The 22,738-nt window shown below is 40.9% G+C and overlaps 1 protein-coding gene across 4 annotated transcripts in view; it reads right to left on the bottom strand.

Annotated features, from left to right (window-relative positions):
- Nucleotides 1–2,451: 2,451 nt before the first annotated feature.
- topbp1 (DNA topoisomerase II binding protein 1) overlaps nucleotides 2,452–22,738 on the bottom strand; it is a 72,173-nt gene continuing 51,886 nt past the window's right edge. For all 4 annotated transcript variants that reach the window (XM_041184550.1, XM_041184549.1, XM_041184547.1 and 1 more), the window contains exons 24-28: nucleotides 18,810–18,973; nucleotides 12,711–12,851; nucleotides 11,178–11,270; nucleotides 9,892–10,053; nucleotides 2,452–2,902 (exon numbers count right to left, since the gene is read on the bottom strand). In XM_041184550.1, the coding sequence (XP_041040484.1) occupies nucleotides 2,789–2,902; nucleotides 9,892–10,053; nucleotides 11,178–11,270; nucleotides 12,711–12,851; nucleotides 18,810–18,973 (674 nt within the window). In that variant the 3' untranslated portion in view covers nucleotides 2,452–2,788. The remainder of the gene's footprint in view (nucleotides 2,903–9,891; nucleotides 10,054–11,177; nucleotides 11,271–12,710; nucleotides 12,852–18,809; nucleotides 18,974–22,738) is intronic.

Here is a 22,738-nt window from a genome sequence, read left to right as displayed (position 1 = left end):
TATTTAAATATATTCTGAAAAAATTACAATTGTCTGTCATTATTTGTATCTTTAAATTCATCCATTTTAATTTACTGTTTCCGATTGAGATTTTCTCCTCTGATCCCTACCTTGCAGAATTTGATTGTATTTTTGGATTATGTGCTATCGGTCATCTGTTGTTTTTAATGTTTTTGGTTTCCCCTGTTGCACGCTTTTCCATCTTTGCACAGATTTAATTTGTTTTTATAATGATTCAATAAGTTAGCATATGTTCTATTTCTGTCACAACTGTTTTCATTTATTTGCAGGCACTATTAGGCACAATGGAATGTGTTCGGATCCAGTGAGCTACTACATTCCTCAGTCTCTGAGTGTTGGAAACCTGATGAGAGTAGAATGATATTGCTATATTTGTAAAAGCACTTAATGCATTCACGCATTGAATTATTTTACGTGCAGAATAATTCATTAATAAAGTTCTACAATAATTAAACTTCCATAGTCTAGTTTGCTGTGTGATTATTTTCTGGGGACTGCAATCTCACTTCTTCAGGAAAGTAAATTGGGATGGGAGGTAGCTGAGAGTTAGTTCAGTTGAGGTAGAAGGATAGCTCAGTCTTCAAGACAGATCAATGAGAAGAGATGGTTCTGGAGAATTATGTGATGCATCAAGCATGGCTCAGCAAGGAAGGGGCAATATTTCAGTAATAGGATAGCTCAGTAATGCGAATAGGGAAAGAGATAGTTCCATAACATTAAGGTGAGCAGTAAAAATAACTAGGAGTGGGACAGTTTAATTTAATAATATAGCCATGCTAAAAGGATAGGCTAAATGTGTCAGCCATAGCTCAGTGGGTAACACTCAGTCACAAAGCTGTGGGTTCAAATTCCGCTCCAGAATTTGAAAACAAAAATAAAGGCTGACACTGCATTGCAGTTCTGAGGGTTTGCTGCATTATTAGAGATGCCATCTTTCAGATGTGATATCTGCCCTCTCAGGTGGATGTAAAAGATCCTGCTGCACTATAAAAACAGGGCAATTTATTGCCAATGCCCTGGCCAATACTTATCCCACAACCAACATCACAAAAACAGATGATCTGCTTATTACCATATTGCTGTTTGCAGTGTGCAAATTGGCTGCTGTGTTTCCTACATGACATCAGTGAATACACGATAGGGGGTAGCTAAGAGAAATCATGGGAAAAGGACTAGTGTTAATAAAAAGCAAAAAGAGGGTGAGAATGTATGTATTTCAATGGGAGGGAGAAGGGAGACAGTTCATTGGAATGTGTGGAATGTAAAATGGTTGACTAGAAATATGGGACAAGACTGGCCCACACCAAGAGCAGTACAGAAATAGGTTAGTGCCAAGGATGGACAGTGTCCAGAGACTGGGTGTTAATTCAGGATGGGAGGTCCATTCGGACATGCATTCTCTCTTGACATAATAAAGTTTAGTAGTGTGTGAAAACAAAGGGAACGCCAACCGGTAAGAAATGCTGACTCGTCACTTAGCAGTGATTTTTTTTTTAAAAAAACGCTGCCATTCTGCCCATACCCATGGTAATTGTCCATCAACCATAAAGAAAAGACTACCGCAGCCCAGGCTAACAACTGCTCGAGACCATCTTCAGTCCAACTATCTGAAGCTCAGCAGCCTTCCACCTCCCAAGCAGCTTGTAGGAACAGGATAGACCCAAAATAGAGAAACCCATTGAGCTGAGCAGTGTAGGACTTCTCCTGACTGATCTAGGCAGTGGAAGAAGTGTCATTTGAGTATGCCGACTCAATGTTTCCTGTCTCACTGTATTCCTGCTGTGCATGGATTCTTAACTGGAGTCACCAGCCATATCAGGAGGGGATCATCCTTGTCGCTCAACATACAGCCTCTAAAGGGAAGGGCTGATCGGAATATAGAGGAGTCATGATTGCTGCCAGGATAGTGAGCATAGACCTGCATTATATGCTTTCTATTGGTAAAGACTGCAGGTTTCTCACTAGGAGCATGTAAAGGAGCCATCTTCGGGAACTTCAAAACGCCAGATGTCAACAAACAAGAATCTATGTGACGGTATAAGTCTTCACAGAAAAACAGTTACAAAACGTGGTCCCTGTTCCTGGAAATCAATATAATAAAAAGGAATTTAACTTATTCAGTTCCCTTGTATTGTCACGTGATACACATTTCTCAACAATGTTTTACTTTTGTTTTTGATGTGTTAGCTTTCGAGGATTGAGAGAGCTGTTTTATCAGCTTTTCTGAGTTTTGTAGGTTGTAATGTATCGAAACATCCAGGAGGGAATGTTTACCCCAGAAAGTAAAGAGAGGAGCAGAGGGAAAATCATCCTCGGCGATGGGATCATGTTTTAGGTGGTGTGAGACGCCACTTGAAGAGAAGATTTACAGTACAAAAATTAAAAGGAAACAGATCTTGTAAAACTAATTCAGTCTGAGACCCAAGATTTTCTAAGCAAATAGATTTATTTAAAATACAATCAAAAAAGGTAGTTGACTATTTATCTTCTGCTTTTATGTCAAGCCCAAGAGGCTTGACAAATATTTAAAAAAAGATCTTTCTGTGTTTTATGTTTCAATTGGCCAAACTTACAGTGCTGAAAATAAGATAGCTGATTTTATAACCAGGTTGACGCTATTTAGTAGCTGAACACCCCAATGACAAATACACTGAATTTATCATAGAAATGTGGGAGCATTTCTATCCTTTCTCAGACGATGATTTCTTGTGGCTGAGCAATATTAGTGGCATTTATTAGAAAATGGAAATACAAACTTCAAGAAACCTCAATTCTTTCTACACTTTCTTGGATCAGAATTATCTCCAGATGGTTTCCGTTTGCGAGTTCCCATCCCAGGCTCGTCAGTAAGATAGTAATTCTCAATCGGAGGAGGGTGCTCCTGAAAAGGAAAAAAAATGTATAGTAACTGGACAATTTAGATTGTGTCCCAACAAGACTGTGATGACCAGAATAATAGTTCTCAATAATTGTAACTTCCGTCAATCTGGTTGCAACTTTTCCTAGTTACCCAATCTGCACAACTGTTTTTTTAAATGTTGTTCTACAATTATTAATATCCAAATACAAGGTTTATTTGGTTATATTACTTACTTTTAATTAGCATAACACTGTCAGGTATCAATAAAAATGAGATCACAGAAGGAAATAAACTGATCTTTAACAGAGTGCTGCTTTACTGAGACCTTCAGATAGATATTACACTGTTTCTGTACAGTGCTGAATAATCTAAACAGACCTGCCTACAGCAATCTATCTGGAAAAGTAACAAGCTTAAAAACACAACCATAAATGTTATCCCCAATACTGCTGCCTCTTCATGGCAGTACTAAAATCTGAGAGCTGAATTTCCTCTCTGGCAAAAAATTCAAGGGGAAAATGATTTTTTTTATATTCAGCCAGTTGCTACGATCTAGAATGCGCACCCTGAAAGTATGGTGAAAGCAGATTCAATATTAACTTGCAAAAGGAAACTGGATATATACTTGGAAAAGAGGAATTTGTAGGGCCATGGGGAAAGAGCAGACAAATGGGCCCTTTTAAAATGCCAGCATAATCACGATGGGCTGGCTGGTTTCCTTATGTGGGCTATGATTTTGTCAAGTGTTAGGCAGGCGCTGTATTTGTAAGGTCTGCTGCATCTGCGATTAACAGGAAAATAGGCATTTGTTCTGGATTTACATAGAGGCAGATGTGATCCAAATCACAGAAGTTTCCGTTGCGAGTCCAATCAGGGAAATGTGGCCAAAATGTACTGGACGCTGCTCCAACATGGTTATGCTCAAGTTTACTTGTAAAATCATTGGCAAAAGCTTGAACGTAAACTCTCCCAGGAATCAGTGTCATCTAATTGTGACTGGAACAGTACCTGGGGGTGGTGTTCTACAAAAGGCATTGATCAAGATTAGAGATCACAAGGCAAGACACTTTTCCCTCTCTGCAAATTTTTTGAAGCCATATGCCTTTATAGTTTTCACAGCAGTGAGTAATCTTAATCTGAGCGCTGGGCAAATGTGTGCTGTGAGGCACCTAAGCAGTGAGCAAATTGATTTAAATTAATTTACCAATGCAATTATTGCAGCAAGTAATCAGAACAGTTGCAAATAGATGTAACTCTCAGCATTGATCAGTGAGAAATTTTAATCACTCTCCTAAGCAGCATGCAAAATATTTGTATTTTTTCATCCCTGTTAATGAGTGATAATGGAAGAAAAAAGAATGCCTGCAAAAGGGCATTCGACTTTGTGGAGGAGGACCTTCAGGCCCTTCTCAATGAGATGGAGACATGGAGAGGTTTGCCTCAGTATACTGAGGGTCAGTCTTCACATGCAGTGAGGAGATGAGCCTGGACAGAGGACTTAGTGCACTGACCACGATCCACAGGACAGGAGGTCACTGCTGCAAGAGGTTCAATGACTTGACAAGGCCAGGCAAAGCAAGATAAAAGCAAAATACTACGGATGTTGGAAATATGAAACAACAACTCAGCAGGCCTGACAGCATCCATGGAGAGAAAGACAGAGTCAACAATTCGAGAACGTATGACACTTCTCCAGAACTGAAGAGAAGTAGAAATGAGGTGAAATATATACTGTTCAAGGGGGGTGGGACAGGTGGAGCTGGATAGAGGGCCAGTGATAGGTAGAGGCAAAGGAGAGATTGCAAAAGATGTCTTAAACAATAGGTCAAAGGGGTGTTGATGGTGGTGATATTGGCTAAAGGAGGTGCTAATGGTGACATTAAGAATAGAAAGCAGGATGAGCAAGTGACAGCAAGGACTCTCTCCTCCATCCTCATCCCTTTTTGATCCCCTTTTTTCAAATATTTATTTTTTAGTTTTTATATATATATTTCCCACCCACATATTTATTATTTTTAAAATTTATTTCCATTCATTGTTTTATCTTCACCTTTTAGTCTATTTCGATCTTTTCTCCCACACTGTCCCCTCCCCCCACTCCATCCCCACTAGGGCCATCTGTCACTTGCTCGTTCTGCTTTCTCCTCTTAATGTCACCATTAGCACCTCCTTTAGCCAATATCACCACCATCAACACCCCTTTGACCTTTTGTTTAAGACATCTTTTGCAATCTCTCCTTTGCCTCTACCTATCACTGGCCCTCTATCCAGCTCCACCTGTCCCACTCCCCTTAAACAGTATAGATTTCACCACATTTCTACTTCTCTTTAGTTCTGAAGAAGTGTCATACGGACTCGAAATGTTGACTCTGTCTTTCTCTCCGTAGGTGCTGTCAGGCCTGCTGAGTTTTTATTTTTGTTTCAGGAAAAGCAAGAAATTGATTTCCAATACTTTCTGCCATGCCATGTCCAATCTGTAAGACTCAGGCAAAGCAACTGGACCAGCCACTTATCAGAGCAGACAGATTGATGGAAAGCAATAACTTGTTGTAATTGCTTGTAACATTTTTTGATCTTTTCCTTTTGTCTTTGCAGGCCAAGAATGTACACAATGCCCAGTAGAGTGGAGAGTTGTGGGGGGTTTACCAAGCCTCAAGGTGTTGACCATAAGCAGAGGGCAGTGAAGCTGCTTGGAAGCCACGCTAACGTGGGTGTGGCAGGAACCACGGTGGGTGGGGTGAATTGGACATTCAATGCTCCACAACAGACTGTGGCAAGGGTTATCCATTCACTTCCTCCCCCACAACACAAGTACATACCGCAATCATCTAATTTTTGCCCCGAAGCCAAGATATGAGGCTCAAGGAAGACTGCACTAGAGCAGAGTGGGACAACATGAAAGAGTAAAAGGACAAGTGTAGTGGGAAAGTGAGGCAGAGCAGCTCCAACAAGAAATGGCGGGGTGGGGGGTAGAGGTCCCTGGCTTCTGTAGGCAGCTAGTGCCCTACGATGAGGGACTGACTGAAATCCAAAGCTCCTCACCAATGGTCATTCCTGGGAACGAACCCTCAATCCCTCCATCAAGTCAGCCCAAGCAGCGAGTCAGTTGACTCTCCCCAGTTTGGCACCAGCATGGACCGTGCTCTGAGTGAGATTCTGGACTGCGATATATGCTTGGCATCTGCCTCCAGTAACACTAGCCGTGAAAGATTTGGAGAGAGTGGAGGACATGTCTGCTAAGATTCTCTGTTAAGATTCACCAGATACAGAGTGGTAGGTCAGTGCAGTCTGGCTGATGGAGTGGAGTGGAAGGAGGCCCCTGAGCTCTATCAAGGACAGCGTGCTGGTCTCGTGTCAGAATCTGCAGTGTAGATCTGCTGCAACATTGCAACAGAGCTATTTTTGAACATGTTCAGATGTTTGCATGATTATTTAAGTTTGAACTTTGCACTTAATGTTTATAATTATCAAACATTTTTGCACTTTTCCAAGTTTAAATTTTTGAATAAATCTTCCTACTCCATGTTAAAATGTTTGAAAGTTTTAACACCATTCTCAAAATAAATTCAGTAATTGCTGTTACAAATGTAACAGGAAACATTTAGTTATATTCTGAAATGTAATTTTTTTTGTAAGTTTAATTTTAATGTTATTTAACATTAGTTTGAAATTTCAAATGTTGCAATAATTTTTTTTGCTTTTGAAATAATCAGTGTTCATCATCTTCCTTTCTCAGCTTGGGGGAGTAGGGCTCACTTTGTGAAATCCTCCTGCACAAACCATGTTCTAACAGTCCTGCTCGAGTGAGCAACTGCCTCCTGCACAGATTCAGCGCTCGGCTCTAGTTCAGATTATACTACATTCATTCATCTCGATGGGCTCTATCCTGGTAATTCCATGCTAATGCATTGTTCCAAGGCAAAACCGTGGATGGAACAGCAAGCCAGCAGAATCCTAGCCACACTCTCTCAGGAAAACCGCAGTATTTCCCCAGATCTATCCAAACTCCTGATGCGGCTCTTCAGCAATCCAGTGACTGTCTCCACAAGCTGCCGGGTCTATCGTATCTGACCCTGCATCGGTCTGTGCCTATTGAAGTGGCCTTACAAGCAACGGGAGCAGGGGATATTGCTTTGTCTCCAATGAGCAAAGCATCAGTTCAATCAGCCTTCCCCAAGCTTGTGGGCAATATCAAAAGTCCTCACAGTGAAGGCTTCATGACCTGAGTATGTAGCACTGAGAGGGTACACACACTAGCTGTACATTAAGAGTGTGCAATCCCTGCTTGTTTTTGAAGCTTTGTGAGTATTCACAGGGGATCTTAAATACCATATGAGCAGAGAGTGCCACTTGACTAATAAGGCACAAGCCCCCCAGTTCGTGAGCCGAGATTTCATTGAATGGCAAAACTGGCTCAAGGGATTAAATGAACTACTCCCATTCCTATGTTTCTAAGCACTTATTACTGTTCACCGCAGAAAGGCTGAGATCACATGACAAAAGACGCTTGTGCGCCCAAGAAAATGGGCACAATGTGACAAACCTTCCCAAATGGGTACAAATGCCCATCTGACCTGGTGATGTAGCCAGTTTTGCGGGCGGGGACTATGCTGGTGCAAAAACCTTTCAATTGGTGTAAAGATCGCAGATACTTGAGTGTAAAGTAGTTAAGGGCATAGCTTACTTACGTTCAAATTCTGTGATCTCTTGTGCTGTTTCAGTCATTCTGCCCAGATTGCACTGACATCTGGGTGGTAAACATGTAGAATCTCCAGACCAATATTTTGCACAATTCAAAAAAAACCAGGGATGTCCAGGTGCTGGTACCAGACAAGCAGAAGTACCAGAATTTCACCCAATTGGAGGATTCTCTGATACAGATTAGGTAAAAACTGCTGCCTTCTAGAGCAAGTATTAACATTTTCGCCTTCCAATCTCCCTTCACTCTCTACTTAGCATTGTCTATGACAGATAAGATTCACCCACCCATGCCTTTTGTAAGGTCCAAATCCCCAATTACTTAATATTGTATTTTAACCTCTTTACAAGTGCATCTAGAATTACAAACATCAGCCAAATCATTTCTCGAAGTGTTCTAACTCAGATAACTGTTGATTTATAAAATCATAAATTCAAATTTTTTTTTACAACTTCAATTGGTCTTTGAAAACAGTTCCACTCTGCTAAACAAAACTGGAATTTGAAAGGACAACAATGTTTAAACTTGTCCCTCCAGCAGATAAGAGGGGGAATAAAGTTACACTTATGATACACTGCCTGAAAGTTACAGTTGCTATCAGCTAAATATATAATTGCAACAGCACATCATGTTTGGGACAAGAGAAGAGATAAAGCTGAGGCAGCTGCAGAGAATCACCGGATGTGGGATGGCCAGGGAAGGGAGTGAACTCAAAACAGCCTGCAGAATAGCTTTCAAAAGGGAATTAGATAGATACTTGAAAGTGAAAATCTGCAGGACTATGGTGAAAAGGCAGGGGAGATTGGGACTAATTGGCTACCTTTTTCAAAGAATCAGCACAGACAAGATAAGCCAAATGACCTCTTTCATTTGGTCCAACCAATCCATTCTGGTATTTATGCTCCAAATGAGCCTCCTCCCATCCCTTTTTATATAAGCCTATTGGCATATCCTTTTTAATCCTTTCTTCCCCATGCACTTATCCTGCTTCCTCTTAAATGCATCTAGGATACTGTATTCACCTCAACCTTCAACTCTTTGGGTAGAAACATTTTTGCTGAATTCCCTGTTGTTCCCTATTGACTATAATCCAATTTGCTGTTGGTTGCAAATTTTAAAATTGTACTTCTGATTCCAGAGTCCAGATTTACCATGTAAATTGTGAACAGCAATGGCCCCAGTCCCAAACCCTGTGGAACACCACTCCCCACCTTCTGTCAGTCTGAGTAACTATCCTTAACCCTCTTACTTCCTATATTCTGTTCTGTAGCCAGCCAGTGATCCAGTCTGCTACTTGACCCCTAACTTCATATGTTCTGACCTTAGTAATGAGTCCACCTTATCAAAGGCCTTTTCAAAATCTAAATATATTATAGCTACTGCATGATCCTTATCTAATCTTTTTGCTATGCCTTCAAAGAATTCAATAAGGTTTGTCAAGCATGAGTTTTCCTTTTAAATCCATACTAGCTACTCTTGATTATGGAGCTCTTGTGGCTCAGTAAGTAGCAATCCTACCTCTGAGCTAGAAGCTTTGGGTTCAAGTCCTGCTCCAAGACTAGTTGGCCATGGATGGAGCGTTCATGATGTGGTCCAAACAGATTGCTAATCCTTCCAAACCTTGCCCATTATTCCCCAAAGGGGAAAGAGTGTGTGTGAAGAGAAGAAACAGAAGAATTGTACAATATGGAGGTTGACTGTAACTGCGTTTGTGAATAAAGCCACTCCTGGATAACTCTGACTCAAAGATGTCTTTGAATTATTTCTCAATGAACGGATCACTTGGGTATACAAATTTTAAAACTTTGGAAAATAGGTGACAGAATAGTACCCTCGAAACAACTTGAGAACAAATTAAAACTGATTGGCAGAAAAAACCAAACCTTCCTCTTGTAATGGAAGACAACAAACAGAAGTAACCATATATTTAAAAAATTGGAGTTACTAAAAATTGTATATTAAAATAGAAATTTTAGAAAGTAGACAGTTAGTCTGTGAGAATCTGTAAAGAGCAAAGCTAGGTTAGGTTTTGGGTGTTAGCTCAAATTTTGACAAAGGGTCTACATCCAAAGCATTAGGCAGCCTTGGATCCTAAGGTTGTCCTAATTATTTTATGCATCCATGATGAATGATAATGTATACAAAATTAGATTTTTCATTACAGCAACAGGTTAATGAGAAAAGTTACAAAGAATTTAGACCTTTTTAGTTACTGAACACTTGAGTCCAATAAATTTATTAGTCTAAACTCTTACTAAAGCAAGAATCTGCACCACATAACTTCACAAAAGATTCAGAATGTGGAACAAACCTGTATGAGATAGTCTGCAATATATTCAGGCTTGAGACATAACACATTATGTTTAACAGCTTCAGCCACGTTCACTCTTGGGTCCTCTGGTTTTAGTTTGTTGAAGTCAGCAAACAGATGAGTGGCTTCTTTGTATTCAAGTAGCAAATGACTGGGAAGTACCTGAAGTATGAGCAAGGTTACAGCATCAGTTATTAATATAGAATAATACTGAACTCAAAGTGGTCTATATCATTTTAGAATACTTACTATATTCTTTAAATGAAATTTATGGTTATGCATTCACTCCATCATGTGCTGGGTTGGTGGTGGGGAGTGGGGTGCAGAGCGTGTAGAGAAGGAGAGGAAGACAAATGGTTTTGCAGTTGGGAATGAGCTCGGAGGGTCACCTGGTATGAGTCCCAAAATCTCCTGACCCCACAAAGTTTTACATCTACTTTATTAGGGAGTTAAAATACAAAGTTTGTTAAGTGATAGGGTCCCAATTCATGAGAGTCCCACCCAAGTCAGGCTGCCACTTCAGTTACCCAAGAAAACAACAGCATTAAAATAGCAGCGGATGGAAAATGGATAAGTGTACCGCTTAGATTTTGATTTCTGTTGTATCCAGTTTCCGCCAGGCAGAGAAGTTAAAACTTCCCTAAAGCCAAGATACACAAATCCAAACTTTATTTTCTTTATTTTGAATGTGGAGTACAATATTTTGATCGGAGCAAGATTTTGACAGACATAAAAATGGCAGAGCTGCAAAAGGTGTATTTGTGCAGAACTCAGGAGATATCAGCATGAAAACTCACTGCAAACATGTTGCATAGAAAGGTCATGAATATTAGGAAGCTAAAACATTTTTGATCTAAGTTCAGTGATTTCATTGAGAATTCTTTTTCACATGTATACTCAGTGGCTCAAAACATGCTCCCAGAACAGCCTTACATTAAAAGTCTTTTGAGCAAGTTGTTTTTCTCATAACTGCTGGTTGTAAATGATAGTTATTTGATTACTTGGTTTTGTGTTGGTTATTAGTTCCTCAATCCTTGTGCTACCTGAGTAAATTTGCTCATATTTAGTTATATGATGTTTAGGATATATGATGTGTGACCATTAAGTGAATATCTCAGATAATCTAGAATATTGGCCCTTCAGCTGCATATTTTTGAACACAGGGTTGATGAAATGTTTTTCATGAACATGTGCCAGATGGAAGCCTTTTGAATATATGGACAAATTATACATACAAGCAATTCAAGACATTTAGATACCATCGGAATCATTATAAAATAGCTAACCTTGGCTCCACCTGAAAGTAGAAGTCGCCTGAAACCTGCCTCCTTGGCATGATCAAAATTTAAAATAACTTTCCAACCAGTAAATGCACCAATCTGCAGAGACAAGACAAGTGATAATTTATGTACATTCTAAATACCTTTCCCTTAAATGAAAAGGGTAGAGTATTTCTCCTTCTGCAAATTTATTTGAAGAAGTTATTATTGCTTCAAATATTTACATGGAAAGCTTGGAAATATTCTTAATAATAAATGTAATGACATTTATTGCCTTTGCTATACATTGTTTCATTGAGACAAAAAATGTTATTCTTTTGGTTTGATTCTATATCCTGTAATCCTTTTTTCACTGCACAGGCTAAATTCCCCTTCCTGAACTCTTGGCAGTTGCAAACGCTTTGTTATAATTCAATTGTGTAGATTCTGTCACTTTAGATATTACCAGGTGTCACTAGAGACCAAAAGAGCAAGGTGTTTCTTTTCAAGTTCCTCTATTGGGAGAGTAGAGCCTCCTCATATGGCAATCTAAGGCATGCGCCTTCAGGGAAGAGTGGAAGTTTAAGAATCACTGTTTGCAAATTCAGTATGGAAAAGTTAAAATCATTTTGGCTGAGTCTTCACACTTGATAACTTTACGTCCAGAAAGGATATGCTTCTTTTCAAATAGACTCCTAATGTGTACTTGTTAAGTACTACCGGGAGATAGAGAGGGACAGCAGATTATCATCAGAACTCTCTAATTAACACCCACCTATCAACCAAGTTTGGCTCAGTTAGCTTTATTCTTTCCCGAATCAGAAGCCCCACTCCACGATTTCAACACATTCTGAATCTAGACCAACACTTTAGTGCCGTACAAAGGGATTACTGCATTGCTTATGAAATGTTAAACTGAAGCTCTGTGTTGGTTCTAATGGTTTAGGTGGAGATTAAAAATTCCATGGCACTATTGAAAAATCAAGGAGTTCTCCCAATATAAATGGCCAACATTTGTCCCTTAACCAACACCACATAAACAGATTGAATGGCCATTTATCTTATTTGCTGTTTCTTGCACTTGGCTGTGCACAAAGTTTTTGCCGTGGTTGCTTAAAAATCGTGACTGTACTTCAAAAAGTGACTCCTTGTTTGAGAGTGCTTACCTTCTGGTGTGATATGCACGAAGTGTGTTCCCTTTCAAAAGGCAAATTTCTTCTTGGATGTGATCTGAAGCTGTGCTTACACTCCTCCAAAATCATTTACAGCTTTTTGGTGCTTTTCATCTTCTAAGAGTTGCTTTTACTTGGTGTTCATTGAAAAGGGAAATTTCAACTACTTCCTTACATTGAAAATCCTAACCCCAACAAAGTAACACCATATAAACTCCTGTAACTGTCTATCTGCCTAGGTAATATCCATGTTGACCTCATTCCTAGTAGTAGCCCACCAGATTTTCTTGCATTCGGTGCACCAGAGTGATCCAGTAAGCTCAGGCAAAGGATCACACAAATCTACCTAGATATTTGCAACATTGAGCACAGTTCATCGTGTCAGTACCTCAGCACTAGCATCCTTTTGTCTTATCACCTCCAGGTTCTTCCTCCATCTCATGGCTGCCACTGCAAGTTTCTTCTGTTGTATACTAATCCCAGGCAACACGTCCAAGATAAAACTGCTACCCCATTCATAGTTTTCCTCCTGTAAAAGAAAGGGATTATAAGTGTTCACAGTAAAGATTCTTCTTTTGAAGACCAACACCATAATATTGTGTGGTGCTCTAAATCCAATTTACCATCTGGCTATTGTGAGCTATGAGATTTCAAGTAACTATAAATCAAACAGGAAACTGTCTTAACTGTACACTCCCAGCAATAGTGGTCTATTTTCCAGCTATTTGCCTTGGTCCAAGTGTAAGTTTATTAAACTGCCTGTACTTGGATTTCTGTTTCAAATGTTTTTCTGTGATTAATGGAGAAGCTATCATGTAAATTAAAATAGATGCTAACTTGCTTTGTAATAAAGTGGAATCTAATATCACACTACAATTATAAAATAGGAGATTAGATGTTCTGAATATTACTTACACTGAAAGGTTCTCTCTGTGGGTGTACAACTACAGCAATACTATTGTACCAATATTATAAGACCATAAGACATAGGAGCAGAAATTAGGCTATTTGGCCCATCGAGTCTGCTCCACCATTCAATCATGACTGATAAGTTTCTCAACCCCATTCTCCCCGTAACCTTTGATCCCCATACTGATCAAGAACCCATCTATCTCGGTCTTAAATACACTCAATGACCTGGCCTCCACGGCCTTCTGTGGCAATGAATTTCATAGATTCACCACTCTCTGGCTAAAGAGGTTTCTCCTCATCTCTGTTCTAAAAGCTCTTCCCTTTACTCTGAGGCTGTGCCCTCAGGTCCTAGTCTCTCCTACTAATGGAAACATCTTCCCCACGTCCACTCTATCCAGGCCTTTCAGTATTCTGTAGGTTTCAATCAGATCCCCCCTCATCCTTCTAAACTCCATCGAGTATAGACCCAGAGTCCTCAAACGTTCCTCATATGTTAAGCCTTTCATTCCTGGGATCGTTCTCGTGAACCTCCTCTGGACCCTCTCCAGGGCCACAACATCCTTCTTGAGATACTGGGCCCAAAATTGCTCACAATATTCTAAACGTGGTCTGACCAGAGCCTTATAAAGCCTCAGCAGCACATCCCTGCTTTTATATTTTAGTCCTCTCGAAATAAATGCCAACATTGCATTTGCCTTCCTAACTACCGACTCAACCTGCAAGTTAACCTTAAGAGAATCCTGGACTAGGACGCCTGCCTTTGCACTCCAGATTTCTGAATTCTCTCCCCATTTAGAAAATAGTCTATGCCTCTATTCTTCCTACCAAAGTGCATAACCTCACACTTCACCAAGTCATATGCCATCTGCCACTTCTTTGCCCATTCTCCTAACCTCTCCAAATCCTTCTGCAGCCCTCCCGGCCTCCTTAATACTACTTGTCCCTCCACCTATCTTTGTATCATCTGCAAACATAGCCAGGATGCCCTCAGTTCCTTCATCTAGATCATTAATGTATAAAGTGAAAAGTTGTGGTCCCAACACTGACCCCTGCGGAACTCAACTAGTCACCGGCCGCCATCCTGAGAAGGACCCCCTTATCCCCACTCTCTGCCTCCTGCCAGACAGCCATTCTTCTATCCATGCTAGTACCTTGCCTCTAACACCATGGGCTCTTATCTTACTGAGCAGCCTCCTGTGCTGCACTTGTCAAAGGCCTTCTGGAAGTCCAAGTAGATAACATCCATTGGCTCTCCATTGTCTAACTTACTCGTTACCTCCTCAAAAAATTCTAACAGATTTGTCAGGCATGACTTCCCCTTGATGAAACCATGCTGACTTTGCCCTATTTTATCATGCACTTCCAAGTATTCTGAAATCTCATCCTTAATAATTGTCTCTAAAATCTTACCAACGACTGAGGTCAGGCTAATCGGCCTGTAATTTCCCTGTAATCGGTCTGTAATATTAATTCTAATCATTACACTGTAACAATAGTTTACTAATATTAACATCAAACATAATACTGTACCACTAACTCTGATACTAAACTATGCTGCTAACTATAATTGAGTAACATTGCACTACTTAGACTAGCTGTAATTCTGTAATACATACATAAATATTGCCTAAAACTATACAGCAATCAAAAGGGAGGCAGAAAGATTCAGGTGCTATACAGGATGTAATTTAAGCCTCCAGATAATGTCACCAAAGTGCAATGAAAAGGAGGGACCATTGCTGGAACCCTGAAGACATTGATTATAATTTAGCTAGGGAGCAGAAACCATTGGAAGATGTACAATGTTGAGGTAAGTATGGTGGACTGCCAGAGGCTGGTGGAGGAAACATGACCGATAGTGTTAAAGGCAGTAGAGAGATCGACAAGGACGAGAAGGGACAACAAACCTCAGTTGTATTGACATGATGTTGTTCATGACGTTGAGCAGAGCAGTGTTTGCATTGGTCTGAATAGAAAACAGATTGCAGAGTGTCAAACGGGTAGCATGTTAAACAACAAGATACCCCTGTACCTTGAAGAGGAGAAGATGATTTGTACTAAGGCAATAAGTGGAGAGGGTGAAGGGATTTAAAGTGGAGGTTTGGCAGGCGACAACAGCTGCTTTGAAGGGAGTATAGATTTCCTGCAGAATTAGGAGCAGCAGCAATGTGCTGAGTGGCAGAGAGAGGGGCAGCTAGTCGAGGGGTGAGTGAAATGCAGGGTTCCAACAATGGTCCCTCCTTTTCAATGCACTTTTGTGACATATCTGGAAGCTTGCATTATATCCTGTATGCCACCTGAATCTTTCTGCCTCTCTTGATTGCTGTATAGGTTTAGTTACTGTTAATATATGTATCGCAGCATTACAATGGTGAAAGATTGTTTTCACTGATGGGGAGCAAGGGGACAGAGGGCGACTGAAGATTCCCGGTGGACTGAGGGAGCATCACAAGCTCCCATACATGAGAGAAGATGCAGGAGAGCTGAGTCCAGCTGGCAGCGGCTCATGGTAGTGCTGTGGAGTTGGGATGAACACTCCCATTCCTCTGCACACCAAAAGTGGGAAGTTAAAAAATAAAACTTGTTTATCGCCTTCCACTGGTCCCTTGAAGGACCAATGTAGAGCTGGAAAAATTAATTGGAGCTTGAACAACACATGCTCCAGCTAATTTTCATGCATTTTGCAGAAGGGACCTGAAACAGGAACAGGATCCTTTTCTGTATCTTTAAATTGATTCAATGTTGATTTCAGATGGCTGCCAGGCTGTCTAAAAATAGTGAAGACTGATATGGCAGCAAGTGCAAGGCTTCGCACCAAGAAATGAGGACATTATATCCATTTTACACCAAAAAACCCGCATCAATTTTTATCTCAGTGAATCTAAATAATTTTTGCTGAATGTGGTCCATGCCAGGTGCCAGGATGTCAAAACAGGCCCATTGTATAAGTTGAGTTTGACTCTCATTGTTTAGATGTTTTGAAAGTAAGTCACTTGATGCGAAGATGGAGGCTGGATGGGAGGGGACATTTTTTATTTGTTAACAGGATGTGGGAATCACTGGCTAGGCCAATATTTATGCCCATCCCTAACTGCCCTTGAGAAGTGGTGGTGAACCATCTTCTTGAACCACTGCAGTCCATGTGTTATCGGACACCCACAGTGCTATTAGGGTGCGGGTTCCAGGATTTTGAACTTGCAACAGTGAAGGAACGGCGCTATAGTTTCAAGTCAGGATAGTGTGGGGCTTGGAGAGGAACTTGCAGGTGATGGTGTTCCCATGCATCTGCTGCCCTTGTCCTTTGAGGTGGTAGAGATCGTGGGCTTGGAAAGTAAGTTGAATGAGCCTTGGTGAGTTGTTGCAGCACATTTTGTAAATGGTACATACTGTTGCCACTATGCATCCTCCACTATGGTGGAGGAAGTGAATGTTTAATGCAGTGGACGGGTGCCAGTCAAGCTTTGTCTTGGATGATGCAGAGCTTCTTGAATGTTGTTGGAGTTGTACTCATCCAGGCAAATGTATTCCATCACATCTTGAGTTGTGCCTTGTAGATAGTAGACAGGCTTTGGAGTGTCAGGAGGTGAGATACTCACTGCAGAATTCCCAGCTTCTGAGCTGCTCTTGCAGACACAGTATTTATACGGCTGGTCCGGTTCAGTTTTTGGTCAATGGTAACCCACGGAATGTTGACAGTGGGGGATTCAGCAATGGTAATGCCATTGAATGTCAAGGGATGATGGTTAGATTCTCTCTTGTTGGAGATGGTCATTGCCTGGCATTTGTGTGGCGTGAATGTTACTTGCCACTTATCAGCCCAAGCCAGAATGTTGTGCAGGTCTTACTGCATACGGACACAGATTGCTTCAGTATCTGAAGAGTGGCAAATGCTAGATTTGTTCAAAACCTGGTAATGCCACAAAACACGTTGGAGGGTATCCTCAATGTGAAGATGGGACTTTGTCTCCACAAGGACTGTGCAGCGGTCGCTCCTACAAATACTGTCATGGACAGATGCATCTGCAACAGGTAGATTGGTGAGGATGAGGTCAAATATGTTTTTCCCTCTTGTTGCTTCCCTCACCACCTGCTGCAGACCCAGTCTAGCAACTATGTCCTTTAGGACTCGGCCATTTTGGTTTGTGGTGGTGCTACCGCTCTTGGCGATGGACATTGAAGTCCCCCACCCAGAGAACATCTAGTGCCCTTGCTACCCACAGTGCTTCTTCCAATTGGTGTTTAACATGGAGGAGTACTGATTCATCAGGTGCTGTACATGGTAATCAGCAGGAGGTTTCCTTGCCCATGTTTGACCTGATGCCACGAGGCTTCATGAGGTCCAGGATCGATGTTGAGGACTCCCAGGGCAACTTTCTCCCAATTGTATACCACTGTGCCACCAGTTCTGGTGGGTCTGTCCTGCCGCTGGAACAGGACACTTAGGGATGGCAGCAGGGAGAGGATATGGGAGCTAAGGGAAATTTTAAACACATGTTTGAGCAAAAGGTAAAATATTTAAAAGTAAAGAAAGGGCTGGAAGTGTAGCCTAAAAGGCTAACTGATTTGGAGATGATAGCCATGCCATTACATCAGCAGTTTCAGTGAGTGATACACTGGAAAGAGAAAATTGAGTATGTTTTGGAACTGACCTTAATTTCAAGAGCTCAGAGCATTAACAATAAGGTTGTGAAGGACATAGGTGGGTCAGATGGGACTTGTCAGATGTGAATGAGCAAGATGGGGAAGAACTGAGTAGAAGGAATGTGGTGAGGCAGCCAAAGGACAATATTGCCCGCTGCTAAGGCAAAACCAGTGACAGGTGCCTTGAAGGATATCTCAGCTGAAACAAAGGACTGCAGTGGGGTCAGTCTAGGAGGATCAGGAGCGATAAGGCCTTTCAGAGGAATTGAGAAGTAGAAACAGCAGATAGGGCTAAAGCAAAGATCAGGTTAAGAGAAGTAGGAAAAGGACAAGGAAGTGACAGAAGATAAAGAAGATGGGAAAGCTATGTTCCTGGACAACTGCTGTTTCACACATATAGCAGAGGAGTGGAAATAACCAAATTAAACATATTTATAATAATGAAAAAGAAACAAGATTCCTCTGTAAAAGTATGCTTCTTAGTTCCATAATCACAGGCCAGCATCCTGCATATACTACCTCAACAACAGGCAGGGACTAAGAAGCAGAATTTAAACCCGCTGCTTTCTTGACCTGAGAGAACTGTCTCCCAAAATAAATTAAAACATCAAATAGATTTAACTTGATCAATATACTTAGGTTGTGATCTATGCTGGCAAAAAGTAAAACTAACACTAGCCAAAAATTGCACAGAAAGAGGGATCATAGTAGGAAAGAGCTCTCAACATCTTAATTTTACAGACAAAAATATATCTTACAGTGACATCAGTTTTGTATAGATCAGGCCAGTGGGTTTATGAAGGAATGCAAATAAAATCGAATTCAGGTTTTATTTTATGGATGTGCTTTGTAAATAACAGTTATATCCGAAATGGGACAAAAGCAGTTCTTATTCACTGCTTTTAGTTGAAATAGTTCGTTGGGAATACATAACCTGGATAAATTTGGCAGCAGTTCTGCAGGCCTCCAGATAGGACCGATGAAGAACCCATTTTCCAGCTGCCATGGAAGCCAAGTATTTTTCATTACGCAATGGCTGCCCAACAATGATGTGTGTACAGGAAGGGTCAAAGCACTGTCTGTCTAGAACTACTGCACCTAAAAAAAAAATCAAATTCCACATTTACTCAAAGAACGGTCAAATCACTAACTCTGAAGATACATATACTGCAAATGATGAGATGATAGGTTCATCTTTTTACACCATAGGATTCCAGCACATATTCTGTCTGGATTGGGTTTCCTGTATCAAAGCTTTATCATTTTGACCTGTTATAAAGCTTGTCAGCAAAATTTCTGTTATGCTAATGTCTTCTTTAAATTCCCATTCGGTTGGCCTGTAACTCATCTCCACATCAACGTCAACAATTGCATGGGCTTCCAATTGTTTTATTCTGAAACAATCATTCCATCTAATTCACAAAAATGTTATTTCAGACCTTAATCTGAATAAACAAATGATTTAAATTAATCTGGCGTCTATAAATCCAAGATCTAAATCTAAATTCTGGGAACATATTTACTCCAATTTGATTAAACTCATGTTAATCTTTGATCGGAAAGATCTTTGAACTCCATTCGCTCAGGGATTGTAACATAGCCACAATTTTAATCAAAACTGACAACACAATACCCATTTATCACATTTTTTCTAATTTCAATCAATTATCTTGAACAGGAGTTTATCAAGAGTTAGTTAATTCAAATTTGTTCAACTTTCTTCCATTAATGAACCTATGTAGGAATGTAAAAGAATTTGGGCTTGAATTTCCTCTGGTGGTTCTGTTGGACTCTCATTGTGCAAGGTTCCCACTGATTCTGGTATTTCAGCCAGCCTTATTGAGGGATGGAACATTTGCCCATACCTTATAAAGCCAATGGCATCAAGAGGTGGCCCCTCTCTAAACTACGAGCTCCTGCTTCCTTGTCTAAACCAGGGTTGCAAAGGGCAAGTAGTCAATATACAGAGTGTATGAGGCTTCCTGATGAGTGGAAACTAAGGAGAGTGGGGCAGACAACAATGCAAATCTTCAAAATTATGTGCTTTAAAAAATATTCATTGCAGTGGCCCTTTTACACAGGGGCCAAAGGGAAATAGAGAGAGATCTGGGCACTGGTTGGGCAATCTACCCAACCCCTGGTAGCCAGGCATTGGATTTTCTGGCTGCATGTTGGTAGCATAGAGGTATCTGTAGTGGCACATGTCCACTGATATCATGTAAACAAATTGCCCTCATGCTGACCCTACAAACTCCGCTAGGGGATGCGGTGGCATAGTGGTAATGTCACTGGACTAGAAATCCAGAAGCCGAGACTAAAGTTCTGGGCTTCTTGATTTCTAGAGCAAGGATTTAAATCCCATCATGGCAGCTGGTGGAATTTGAATTCAATTGATAAATCTGGAATTGAAAAGCTAGTCTCAGTAATGGTGACCATGAAAACATTGTCGATCGTTGTAAAAACCCATCTGGTTCGCTAATGTCCTGTAGGGAAGGAAATCTGCCATTCTTACCTGGTCTGGCCTACATATGACTCAGACCCACAGCAATGTGGTTGACTTTTAAGCGCCCCCTTAAATGGCCTAGCAAGCCACTCACTTCAAAAGCAATTAGGGCTGGGCAACAAGTGCTGGCCTTGTCAGCAATGTCCACATCCCATGAAAGAATAAAGATCACAGAGGCATGATTCCAAAGATTACATTAGGATTGTAGCCACTGGACCTTGTAGCCTTTATTTAATGACACATAGTATTTTGTTGCCTCTGTCAATGATCTAATGCATAGATACCACACTTCATTATTTATCACAGCAATCGGAATGGTACCAAATCATAGCAGCAGGATCCCAGTTTCCATCCCTAGTCCATACTGAATTAACTGGTCTCAGGAGAGAAACCACAACTGACTTCAGTGGTCCTGCCACCTGTGCCTGGTCAATATTCAGTGTCCCATGTTAGAAAGTGTTCGTACGTATACAGGAATTATCTCAGTTGAGATGTCTTCCAAGATCAAAAGGTCTACTAACACTCATTGTCAAAATGGGAAGAATTACCATACTGGAGAGGTACTCCAGCTTTAGTCAATAACTTTACAGTGCTCCTCATAGTGGAGATGGATATCAATCAGAAGAAAAAGAACAAGATTCTTTAGGAGGCATTTGGTGGCAGGGAATTAGGTTGCCAAGCACAGTGGTTCTGGAAGCAAGCTCTGAAGAGCAAGGTTGCAATAACTGAATGGCCATCCTTCTCTGGTGGAGTAGCAGCAAGTAGTCTGAGGAGTGGAGGAGGAGGGTTGGCTCATATAGCAGGAGAACCTGTTGGGATAGGATTCAGGAACGCTGGGGAGGAATAAGGAGGAGGAACGCTGGGGAGGAATAAGGAGGAGGAACGCTGGGGAGGAATAAGAAGGTGAGGTCAATTTATTGTGGAACAGGGAACCAGAGGAGCTTGGGAAAGAACGGATATGTAAGACAGTAAAGAGTTCACGTAATGTTGGATTAGTTGGTTTGCGGAAGCAGGAAGGCAAGTGAGGCAACCATTTGAGAATTCAATCCACAACGTGATAAGGAGCTGGATTAGTGTCTTGGCAGCTACGAGACAGAGAAAGGATGGAAACAATCAATAATTGAGATGGGAAAATGCAGCTCAGGGTTAAACAGGATGCCAAGCTAGAGCTTGGTGCTGGCAGAATGAAAATGATGGCTCCAGTTTTATAGACATGAACAGGATTTTAACTAATTCAAGACTTGAAGGTGGTCAGGTAACTATAAAATTTTGGAGTCAATGGCAGTTGATTAGAGGCAGGGTTGCATGTTGTAATGTACAAGCATGGGATTAGAAATTCCCATCTGGTGCCTAACTGGGACAGACAGAAGTGGAACTTTGGTGCAGGTAAACAGGAGAAGGATGGAATACCCATCAATGCTGAAGGCAGCAGAGAGATCAAAGGGAAGAATGGAAAAGAAACCAAAACAGAATCTGGCTTATAACAGGTCAGAAACTAGATTATAGGGATTTCAATAGAAGTGTGAAAGCTGCAAATGAGTAGTGATGATTCATTTGAAAATCTACGAGTGAAAGGGTCAGTTAGAGGTAAAATGGCTGAGAGAGAAAATCAAGAGTGGGCTTTTTAAGGAGGTTGATAATTGAAGTTTTGAAACAGTTAGGGACAGCACCAGAAAGCAAAGAGGGAGACGAGAGAAGGATATTGTCAAAGAATCAGCCAAGAGGGAGAAGTTGGATAGCCAGGAGCTCAGACAAGAGGGGGATTAAGTAGTCAGTTAATAATGATTCAATGAGGATTGAGGATTTTGATGGAGAGATAGAAAGAAGGGATACCAAAACAAAATGTTCAAATGTGGAGCAGTGCTGGAGAAGTATAGGGATATGATTAGGTGAGAACTGGAGGTGAATACCTTTTATCTACCTTCACAAAAAAGAGGATGCTGACAATGATACGGTAAAAAAGTGGCAAGTAGAGAATCTGGATAGGATAAACATAGATAAAGAGGTAGTACCTAAAGTGTTGGAATTGTTCAAAGCAGAGAAGTAACCCGATTCAACTAGATGCATCCTAGTTTGCTGAGGAATATAAGAATGGAAATAGTGAAGGCTCAGGCCACAATCTCTTAATCCTCCTTGGATATGGGAGTGGTGCCAGAGGACTGGAGGGTTGTAACTGTTAAAGCCCCATTTAAAAATGGGGAGAGGGGTAAACCTGGTCAGTCAGCTATCACTGGTGGTTGGTAAACTTCTGGAAACTATCATCCTGACAAGATTAATTGTCGCTTGGAAGAATATGGGTTAATAAATGATAGCTGGTACAGATTGTCAAAGGCAAATTATGTCTGACAAACTTGATTTGA

The sequence above is a fragment of the Carcharodon carcharias genome, chromosome 3 (genome assembly GCF_017639515.1).
Source record: "Carcharodon carcharias isolate sCarCar2 chromosome 3, sCarCar2.pri, whole genome shotgun sequence".
Classification (NCBI taxonomy): domain Eukaryota; kingdom Metazoa; phylum Chordata; class Chondrichthyes; order Lamniformes; family Lamnidae; genus Carcharodon; species Carcharodon carcharias.
The sequence above is the reverse complement of the archived record's forward strand: the minus strand, read 5'-3'. Positions and strand labels throughout refer to the sequence as shown.